General features: G+C 39.7%; 2 gene segments (V, D, J or C); both read right to left on the bottom strand.

Moving 5' to 3' along the window:
* Nucleotides 1-3652: 3652 nt before the first annotated feature.
* On the bottom strand, nt 3653-4125 carry LOC131369903 (Ig kappa chain V region 3381-like). The segment is given in 2 exon segments: nt 3653-3978; nt 4077-4125. Coding segments are annotated over 2 exon segments (375 nt in total).
* A 4377-nt stretch (nt 4126-8502) lies between these two features.
* On the bottom strand, nt 8503-9020 carry LOC131370281 (Ig kappa chain V region K29-213-like). The segment is given in 2 exon segments: nt 8503-8831; nt 8930-9020. Coding segments are annotated over 2 exon segments (420 nt in total).
* Between the last annotated feature and the right edge of the window lie 2867 nt (nt 9021-11887).

The following is an 11887-nucleotide window of genomic DNA, read 5'->3' as shown; positions in this document are numbered from 1 at the left end:
CCTGGTTTGGGAACTGCACCGTCTCAGATCGCAAGACCCTTCAGCGGATAGTGAGGACAGCTGAGAAGATCATCGGAGTCTCTCTCCCCTCTATCACAGACATTTACACCGCACGCTGCATCCGCAAAGCCAACAGCATTGTGGCTGACCCCACACACCCCTCACACACACTCTTCACCCTCCTGCCATCTGGAAAGAGGTACAGGAGCATTCGGGCCCTCACAACCAGACTGTGTAACAGTTTCTTTCCTCAAGCCATTAGGCTCCTCAACACCCGGGACTGAACTGTTCTACACTCTCACACACACACACACTCTCACTCAGGACTGAACTGTTCTACACTCTCACACACACACACACACACTCTCACTCAGGACTGAACTGTTCTACACTCTCACACACACACACACACACACTCTCACTCAGGACTGAACTGTTCTACACTCTCACACACACACACACACACACACACACACTCTCACTCAGGACTGAACTGTTCTACACTCTCACACACACTCTCACTCAGGACTGAACTGTTCTACACTCTCACACACACACACACACACACTCTCACTCAGGACTGAACTGTTCTACACTCTCACACACACACACACACACACTCTCACTCAGGACTGAACTGTTCTACACTCTCACACACACACACACACACACTCTCACTCAGGACTGAACTGTTCTACACTCTCACACACACTCTCACTCAGGACTGAACTGTTCTACACTCTCACACACACACACACACACACACACACACTCTCACTCAGGACTGAACTGTTCTACACTCTCACACACACTCTCACTCAGGACTGAACTGTTCTACACTCTCTCACACACACACACACTCTCACTCAGGACTGAACTGTTCTACACTCTCTCACACACACACACACTCTCACTCAGGACTGAACTGTATACTAACTCTCTGTCTCTCACACACAGATACACACACTCTCTCTTGACTGTGTGGACACACACACACACATAATTTATACTGTTCATTACTTACTGCACTACCTCTACCTGTCATCCGCTGCTATAGTTATATTATGTTTATTCTATTTGCACTACCTCAACCGCTGCTGTGTATTTTTGCACAATACTTTTTTTTTTACATCATTTCACTTTATCTATTTTATTTCACTTACATTCCAGTACACGTTCTTTTATTTCTTTTCAGCGCTAAGTGTCCTGTGTTCTTTTGTGTTGTCTTTATTGTATTTATTGTCTTTTTTGCACTGTCTTGTCTATGCTCTGTTTGCACCTAGCTGCACACTGTGCACTTTACGTGGCTAAGACAAACTTCTGTCCTAGCTCTGTGGTGTTGTTTGTTGTTTTGTGTTGAACTTGTTGTTGTATGTTTATGTAGCACCAGGTCCTGGAGAAACGTTGTTTCATTTCACTATGTACTGCGTCAGCTGTATGTGGTTGAAATGACAATAAAAGCTTCTTGAATCTTGAATCTGAAAAGCAGTGTGAGATCTGATCTTTTTACAGTGAATGTGAACAGGACTTGATGAGGAAAGTCTGGATCACCTTAACGAGATGTAAACCCACATCATGATACCAGTTAACCCAGTTTATGAGAGTTTGGTGAAGTGAAGTCAGCTCTCATACTGAGACCCCGAGTTTTCTGAGCTTGCTTGGTCTCAGTCCTCAGGTGGGATTGGTCAAACTTTCTGCAGAAGCAGGTGAGATTGTTTAAACTCTGAACAGGAGCAGGAGGTGATTGGTCAAACTTTCTGTAGCAATGGCTGGGATTGGTCAAAGTTTCTGCAGAAGTGGGCAGAATTTGTTAATTATTCTGCAGGAGCAGATGGGATTGATCAAAGGTTTTGCAGGAGTTGGTGTGGTGGAGTTTCTCAAAGTTTCTGCTTAAGTGGACAGAATTGGTCAGTTATTCTGCAGGAGCCAGTAAGAGAGGGTATGAAGGGTTAAACTTCATGTAGGAGTGGGTGAGATTGGAGATACTTTGAGCAGAAGTTTGGGACTGGTCAGGAGCAGGCAGGACTGGTCAGAGTTTCTGTGTGCTTGTTGTAGTGCTCAGGTTGTTGACTGTGCTGCTGATGTTGCAGTGTTTTTGTGAAATCTCTACAGAAAAACATTTTTTACATTTCACATTCAATCAAATCAAGAAACTGCAAATCACTGGTGTTAATAATTAATGTAGAAATTCAACCCAGTGCCTTACAGAGTTTCTAATTAATGTCATCTAGTTACAAATAAAGAATCATTGAGATGTTTCACACAAACTGCTGTATAACTCAGGGTCATCTGTGCAGAACTGAAATAAATTAATATATTTTAAAATGTTTATTTTTTCTCATGATTTTATATAATTCTCTGGTTTAAACTCATTAAAGAATGTTAAAGGGAGTTTATTATTATCTAATGGTTTGTTAATAATTAAGATATGTTCAGTTAAATAAAGTCGTAATGTGGATATTAAAGTTATATAATAAAAGTCTATAATATTAACACTAGGAACATTACTATAACAGTAACACTACTACTCATAAAGAACTGGTAAATTGTGTATACTACTAAAAAATTAAAATAAACTAATAAATACTTTTTATTAAATTGTTGGAAATTACTGTGTAAGTCTGGATGCTGTGGTTTAGTTCTTCCTTTTCCGTTCTAAGAGTGTAGATAGTGAGATAATCCACTTCCTGATAATAAAAACGTAGCTGTTCCACAGTGAGGAAAAATTCCACACAGAGAGTAAAAGTCTTTGTAGTGGACTAATGATGATCAGCTGAAAGTGTGTGTGTGTGTGTATTAGTGTGTTAGTGTGGTGTGTTTTCTCTGGTCCACAGTGTGTGTGTGTGTGTGTGTGTGTATTAGTGTGTTAGTGTGGTGTGTTTTCTCTGGTCCACAGTGTGTGTGTGTGTGTGTGTGTGTGTATTAGTGTGTTAGTGTGGTGTGTTTTCTCTGGTCCACAGTGTGTGTGTGTGTGTGTGTGTGTATTAGTGTGTTAGTGTGGTGTGTTTTCTCTGGTCCACAGTGTGTGTGTGTGTGTGTGTGTGTATTAGTGTGTTAGTGTGGTGTGTTTTCTCTGGTCCACAGTGTGTGTGTGTGTGTGTGTGTGTGTGTATTAGTGTGTTAGTGTGGTGTGTTTTCTCTGGTCCACAGTGTGTGTGTGTGTGTGTGTGTGTATTAGTGTGTTAGTGTGGTGTGTTTTCTCTGGTCCACAGTGTGTGTGTGTGTGTGTGTGTGTATTAGTGTGTTAGTGTGGTGTGTTTTCTCTGGTCCACAGTGTGTGTGTGGGTGTGTGTATGTATGTGTGTGTGTGTATGTGTGTGTGTGTATTAGTGAGTTAGTGTGGTGTGTTTTCTCTGGTCCACAGTGTGTGTGTGTGTGTGTGTGTGTGTGTGTGTATTAGTGTGTTAGTGTGGTGTGTTTTCTCTGGTCCACAGTGTGTGTATGTGTGTGTGTGTGTGTGTGTATGTGTGTGTATGTGTGTGTGTGTGTGTGTGTGTGTGTGTATTAGTGTGTTAGTGTGGTGTGTTTTCTCTGGTCCACAGTGTGTGTCATTGTGCTGTATCACATCCTCCCCCTCAGCACCTGCAGTCTCTCCCAGCTGCAGCAGTGCTTCTCTGTGTACTCTCACTGACCGAGGTTTTTGTACCACGCTCTAACACTGTGTGAACACAGAGCTACTGATCCAGTGTTCACTCTGACAGTAGTAATCTCCTGTATCTTCAGTCTGGACTCCACTGATGGTCAGAGTGAAGTCAGTATTAGATCCACTGCCTTTGAAACGAGCTGGAGTCCCTGACTGTAAGCTAGTAGCATCATAGATCAGGAGTTTAGGAGCTTCTCCAGGTTTCTGCAGGTACCAGTGTAGATAGCTACCACCACGCACACTGCTACTGGTTCTACAGTTGATGGTGACGGTGTTTCCTGGAGCAACAGTTTGCACTGAAGGAGTCTGAGTCACAGTCACCTGACCTCTGGATCCTGAAGAGAAACATAGATTGTGTTTCTGTGCTCTAAAGTGGTGTAGAATTAGTATGAAATGAAGTGTGTGAGGCTGTGAGTTGATGTTAAACTCTCACCTTGAGTCCAGAGGGCCAGTGTGCAGATGAAGACGCTGATCAAAGTCATGGTTGCTGTGGGTGAAGTTGCTGAGCAGCAGCTCTCAGTCATGAAGTGTTAAAGTCACAGGGCTATAAACACTCACAGAGCACTGAAGCATGGACCACCAATTGCTATTCTGGGAAAAATGAAACTATTCAGTCCTGTTCATGCAAATCTCACTTACACCTCACTGCTCTCTCTCTCTCTCTCTCTCTCTCTCTCTCTCTCTCTTTCTCTTTCTGTCTTTTTCTCTCTCTGGACCCTGCATTTAAACAGCTCTGGATATAATATAAATTGTCTTCTGAAGTTTGACTCTTTTCATACACCATATCATGAACCTTATTCTAACTTAATTATTACACAGACACAGTCATGAAATCAAGCATCATTCATCACATTCTTTTAAATCTGGAACACTCTCCACGTCTTCAACACTACTACAGAAAAACTGTGTGAAACTTTATAAGAAGTCGATTTACACTTAATTTACTAAATTTGATTTGAGATAGAGGAGCATCAGTACTAGGAGGACAATCCCACAGATACAGAGTATTCCTAACTTTGTGAGACCAGAATAGTCCAAACAATTCCTGGATCCTGCTGGAATCATGAATCCTGTCTTCCATGGAATTTCCAGCTGTTTAGGAGCTGCCTGATTTCAGTATTGAATGTATTTATGGTGTCACACTGCACCCTGGTGGTGAAGGACTCGTGTAAATGTAGACACTTTTCTAACATAAGCTACTGTGGGAAAATATTCAGAGGACAAAAAAGCTGTAGTTCTTCAAATGGAACAAAACCTCTGTGAATGAAACCCACCTTCACTGTCACAACACTGATTTATATACAACTCCCATGATCCTCAGCCTGCAACTTCATCACATGACCTCCAGTCAAGCTGTTCACAGTCACCAGATTACTAATGACACTCAGCTGTTTGTACTCACACTACTCCCTTTAAATAATCATAGGATGTACCACAAAGCAGGATTTCAGAGTTAAACTCATAACCCAAAGTTACACTCTCACAGATTTTAAGCTGGGTAGATCGCCATGGCAACATACTGTACACAGCTAACCTGCTCTGGGGCAGGATCAATTCAAGATGACCACAATGAGGGATTAGTAAAACATCACCGTTCTTCAGGGATCTCATGGAGATCAGGACTCGTATTGTGAAAGGATCCTTTAGGGTTTCATAATCCTGAAATTCTTTAGATATACAGTTTTATAGTTTTACATATATGTATATATATATAGTTTTAGTGTTTATAGTCTATAGTTTATTCTCATAGATTGCTTACAAAATCACACAGGTATTCAGGGACAGGCATTAAAATGGTTTAGATCCTACCTGTCTGATCGATACCTTTTTGTAGATTTAAATGGAGAACTGTCCAGTGTAGTGCCAGTGAAATACGGGGTCCCACAAGGATCAGTTTTAGGACCTCTGCTTTTTTCAGTATACATGCTTCCCTTGGGTAACATCATTAGAAGGCATGGGATTAGTTTCCATTGTTATGCTGATGATACCCAGTTATATATCTCATCAAAACCAGATGAATTATGTAAATTGTCTAGATTAACTGAGTGTGTTAAAGATAATAAAGATTGGATGACCGATAAGTTCCTATTATTAAATTCTGATAAGACAGAGATATTACTTATTGGTCCAAAAACCAATACACAGAAGCTCTCACAATTCAGCTTGCTTTTAGAAGGATGTACTGTTACTACTAGCTCAACAGTGAAAGACCTGGGTGTAATATTAGACAGCAACTTATCCTTTTAAAATCATATTTCCAATATCACAAAAACAGCCTTCTTCCATCTTAGAAATATTGCCAAGCTTAGGAACATTTTATCTGTATCTGATGCAGAAAAACTAGTTCATGCATTCCTGACCTCCAGACTGGACTACTGTAATGCATTACTAGGTGGTTGTCCTGCATCTTCAATACACAAGCTACAGTTAGTCCAGAATGCAGCCGCCAGAGTTCTTACCAGATCAAGAAAATATGATCATATAACCCCAATATTATCATCCCCGCACTGGCTACCTGTTAAACTTAGAACTGATTATAAACTAGCACTACTTACATTCAAGGCTCTAATTGGTTTCGCTCCCACGTATCTCTCCGGTCTTCTGACACGCTACAATCTACTACATTACTTAAGATCTGAAAATTCTAGATTTCTGGTAGTTTCCAGAATATCAAAGTCTACAAAAGGGTGTAGAGCGTTTTCGTATTTAGCTCCTAAACTTTGGAATAGTCTTCCTGACAGTGTTCGGGGCTCAGACACAGTCTCCCAGTTTAAACATGGACTAAAGACTTATCTCTTTATCCTGGCATACATTTAACACATCCCATAACCTTGTGCTCCAGTACATCTGATTAAATACACATTATCATCTAGTGCTGCTAATATTATGAACAGCAGCTACGCTAATTACTTTCCACTTGTTTCCCTTCTTCTACCCATCCCGAGGCATACAGAGATTGCTTTGAGACAATGCTCTTTGTTAAAAGCGCTATACAAATAAAATTGAATTGAATTGAATTTTTTTTTTTAAATTAAAGAATAGCTGGAAAAAAGGTGCTATAAATACGACACTTGAAGTGCTGGATCTATTGACAAATGACAGCGAGGCTAATGTTTTTCCATTTGAGTCCTCATCTGAATACTGATCAGGAATACCTTATATCATCTGAAAGGTACGGAAACACTCATTTGTTATGTATTATTCTTCAGTTTGGTGGAAAATTATCAATCTGTTTATTGCCGAAAGTGCCGTGTCGCTCTTGTGCCCCACTTCAAACTGAAAGCTCTTCCAGCTGTGGCATGATGCACATGAGTGTAACTGGTGTAGTTACTGGTGTTGTTTTTCTTTCTTATTTTATGTTCGTATTAATTTTTCTAATATTTGGGGTTTTGTAGCAATATATGACTTTATTTTTTCTTTGTGTTCATTGTTCTAGTTTCGTGTGTTGCACTAGTTCTAAATTTTCAGCTGTTTCACTCAATCCTATTTTAGATTACTTGTAATAAATATGCTCTCATTGGCGTCAAACATTATCTCCTGTGTGTGGGTTTTATATGAATGGGGTGTGGAGGGGGGTGTGGGTGTAGGTGGGTTTTCCAAAACAAACCCCAAACAATTATATTTGGATGAAAACACCTGTAGTAACATATAAGTCAAATAAATTAAGTTCTATAGTTCAGTAACTGAGAAACCTCAGATTGGAGAGACCTCTTATACATTCCTCTTCAAAAGCCTCTCTATAACATCTCTGATACACAATAGATAAATCAATCTTAAAACAGTTAATGGTGAGATGTTATACAATAGATTTCCTGAGTTTTTAGACTTTCACTGCATGAATCCAAGGAGATATTCTCTCTAAAGTACACTCTATACACTTAGAAAGAATGAATATTGAATAAAAATGTACTGCTAATTACATTGTACTGCTTGGTCTCAATCCTCAGGTGGGATTAGTCAAACTTTCTGCAGGTGAGATTGTTTAAACTCTGAACAGGAGCAGGAGGTGATTGGTCAAAGTTTCTGTAAGAGTCAGAGAGAGAATGGGATTGATCAAAGGTTTTGCAGGAGTTGGTGTGGTGGAGTTTCTCAAAATTTCTGCTTCAGTGGACAGAATTGGTCAGTTATTCTGCAGGAGCCAGTAAGAGAGGGTATGAAGGGTTAAACTTCATGTAGGAGTGGGTGAGATTGGAGATACTTTGAGCAGAAGTTTGGGACTGGTCAGGAGCAGGCAGGACTGGTCAGAGTTTCTGTGTGGTTGTTGTAGTGCTCAGGTTGTTGACTGTGCTGCTGATGTTGCAGTGTTTTTGTGAAATCTCTACAGAAAAACATTTTTTACATTTCACATTCAATCAAATCAAGAAACTGCAAATCACTGGTGTTAATAATTAATGTAGAAATTCAACCCAGTGCCTTACAGAGTTTCTAATTAATGTCATCTAGTTACAAATAAAGAATCATTGAGATGTTTCACACAAACTGCTGTATAACTCAGGGTCATCTGTCCAGAACTGAAATAAATTAATATATTTTAAAATGTTCATTTTGTTATAATTTTATATTATTCTCTGATTTATACTCATTAAAGAATGTTAAAGGGAGTTTATTACTATCTAATGGTTTGTTAATAAGTAAGATATGTTCAGTTAAAGTGTGTTTTCTCTGGTCCACAGTGTGTGTGTGTGTGTGTGTGTGTGTGTATGTGTGTGTATTAGTGAGTTAGTGTGGTGTGTTTTCTCTGGTCCACAGTGTGTGTCATTGTGCTGTATCACATCCTCCCCCTCAGCACCTGCAGTCTCTCCCAGCTGCAGCAGTGCTTCTCTGTGTACTCTCACTGACCGAGGTTTTTGTACCACGCTCTAACACTGTGTGAACACATAGCTACTACTGATCTCATGTACACTCTGACAGTAGTAATCTCCTGTATCTTCAGTCTGGACTCCACTGATGGTCAGAGTGAAGTCAGTATCAGATCCACTGCCTTTGAAACGAGCTGGAGTCCCTGAGTATAAGCTAGTAGCCCAGTAGATCAGGAGTTTAGGAGCTTCTCCAGGTTTCTGCAGGTACCAGGTGAGTTCGTTACCATCATGCACACTGCTGCTGGTTCTACAGTTGATGGTGACGGTGTTTCCTGGAGCAACAGTTTGCACTGAAGGAGTCTGAGTCACAGTCACCTGACCTCTGGATCCTAAAGAGAAACATAGATTGTGTTTCTGTGCTCTAAAGTGGTGTAGAATTAGTATGAAATGAAGTGTGTGAGGCTGTGAGTTGATGTTAAACTCTCACCTTGAGTCCAGAGGGCCAGTGTGCAGATGAAGACGCTGATCAAAGTCATGGTTGCTGTGGGTGAAGTTGCTGAGCAGCAGCTCTCAGTCATGAAGTGTTAAAGTCACAGGGCTATAAACACTCACAGAGCACTGAAGCATGGACCACCAATTGCTATTCTGGGAAAAATGAAACTATTCAGTCCTGTTCATGCAAATCTCACTTACACCTCACTGCTCTCTCTCTCTCTCTCTCTCTCTCTCTCTCTTTCTCTTTCTGTCTTTTTCTCTCTCTGGACCCTGCATTTAAACAGCTCTGGATATAATATAAATTGTCTTCTGAAGTTTGACTCTTTTCATACACCATATCATGAACCTTATTCTAACTTAATTATTACACAGACACAGTCATGAAATCAAGCATCATTCATCACATTCTTTTCAATCTGGAACACTCTCCACGTCTTCAACACTACTACAGAAAAACTGTGTGAAACTTTATAAGAAGTCGATTTACACTTAATTTACTAAATTTGATTTGAGATAGAGGAGCATCAGTACTAGGAGGACAATCCCACAGATACAGAGTATTCCTAACTTTGTGAGACCAGAATAGTCCAAACAATTCCTGGATCCTGCTGGAATCATGAATCCTGTCTTCCATGGAATTTCCAGCTGTTTAGGAGCTGCCTGATTTCAGTATTGAATGTATTTATGGTGTCACACTGCACCCTGGTGGTGAAGGACTCGTGTAAATGTAGACACTTTTCTAACATAAGCTACTGTGGGAAAATATTCAGAGGACAAAAAAGCTGTAGTTCTTCAAATGGAACAAAACCTCTGTGAATGAAACCCACTTTCACTGTCACAACACTGATTTATATACAACTCCCATGATCCTCAGCCTGCAACTTCATCACATGACCTCCAGTCAAGCTGTTCACAGTCACCAGATTACTAATGACACTCAGCTGTTTGTACTCACACTACTCCCTTTAAATAATCATAGGATGTACCACAAAGCAGGATTTCAGAGTTAAACTCATAACCCAAAGTTACACTCTCACAGATTTTAAGCTGGGTAGATCGCCATGGCAACATACTGTACACAGCTAACCTGCTCTGGGGCAGGATCAATTCAAGATAACCACAATGAGGGATTAGTAAAACATCACCGTTCTTCAGGGATCTCATGAAGATCAGGACTCGTATTGTGAAAGGATCCTTTAGGGTTTCATAATCCTGAAATTCTTAAGATATACAGTTTTATAGTTTTACATATATATATATATATATATATATAGTTTTAGTGTTTATAGTCTATAGTTTATTCTCATAGATTGCTTACAAAATCACACAGGTATTCAGGGACAGGCATTAAAATGGTTTAGATCCTACCTGTCTGATCGATACCTTTTTGTAGATTTAAATGGAGAACTGTCCAGTGTAGTGCCAGTGAAATACGGGGTCCCACAAGGATCAGTTTTAGGACCTCTGCTTTTTTCAGTATACATGCTTCCCTTGGGTAACATCATTAGAAGGCATGGGATTAGTTTCCATTGTTATGCTGATGATACCCAGTTATATATCTCATCAAAACCAGATGAATTATGTAAATTGTCTAGATTAACTGAGTGTGTTAAAGATAATAAAGATTGGATGACCGATAAGTTCCTATTATTAAATTCTGATAAGACAGAGATATTACTTATTGGTCCAAAAACCAATACACAGAAGCTCTCACAATTCAGCTTGCTTTTAGAAGGATGTACTGTTACTACTAGCTCAACAGTGAAAGACCTGGGTGTAATATTAGACAGCAACTTATCCTTTTAAAATCATATTTCCAATATCACAAAAACAGCCTTCTTCCATCTTAGAAATATTGCCAAGCTTAGGAACATTTTATCTGTATCTGATGCAGAAAAACTAGTTCATGCATTCCTGACCTCCAGACTGGACTACTGTAATGCATTACTAGGTGGTTGTCCTGCATCTTCAATACACAAGCTACAGTTAGTCCAGAATGCAGCCGCCAGAGTTCTTACCAGGTCAAGACAATTTGATCATATAACCCCAATATTATCATCCCTGCACTGGCTACCTGTTAAACTTAGAACTGATTATAAACTAGCACTACTTACATTCAAGGCTCTAATTGGTTTCGCTCCCACGTATCTCTCCAGTCTTCTGACACGCTACAATCTACTACATTACTTAAGATCTGAAAATTCTAGATTTCTGGTAGTTCCCAGAATATCAAAGTCTACAAAAGGGTGTAGAGCGTTTTCGTATTTAGCTCCTAAACTTTGGAATAGTCTTCCTGACAGTGTTCGGGGCTCAGACACAGTCTCCCAGTTTAAACATGGACTAAAGACTTATCTCTTTATCCTGGCATACATTTAACACATCCCATAACCTTGTGCTCCAGTACATCTGATTAAATACACATTATCATCTAGTGCTGCTAATATTATGAACAGCAGCTACGCTAATTACTTTCCACTTGTTTCCCTTCTTCTACCCATCCCGAGGCATACAGAGATTGCTTTGAGACAATGCTCTTTGTTAAAAGCGCTATACAAATAAAATTGAATTGAATTGAATTTTTTTTTTTAAATTAAAGAATAGCTGGAAAAAAGGTGCTATAAATACGACACTTGAAGTGCTGGATCTATTGACAAATGACAGCGAGGCTAATGTTTTTCCATTTGAGTCCTCATCTGAATACTGATCAGGAATACCTTATATCATCTGAAAGGTACGGAAACACTCATTTGTTATGTATTATTCTTCAGTTTGGTGGAAAATTATCAATCTGTTTATTGCCGAAAGTGCCGTGTCGCTCTTGTGCCCCACTTCAAACTGAAAGCTCTTCCAGCTGTGGCATGATGCACATGAGTGTAACTGGTGTAGTTACTGGTGTTGTTTTTCTTTCTTATTTTATGTTCGTAATAATTTTTCTAATATTTGGGGTTTT

Source organism: Hemibagrus wyckioides, linkage group LG19 (genome assembly GCF_019097595.1).
Source record: "Hemibagrus wyckioides isolate EC202008001 linkage group LG19, SWU_Hwy_1.0, whole genome shotgun sequence".
NCBI classification, from domain to species: Eukaryota; Metazoa; Chordata; class Actinopteri; order Siluriformes; family Bagridae; genus Hemibagrus; species Hemibagrus wyckioides.
Note: the sequence above shows the minus strand (reverse complement) of the source record. Positions and strands in the feature narration are given on the sequence as shown.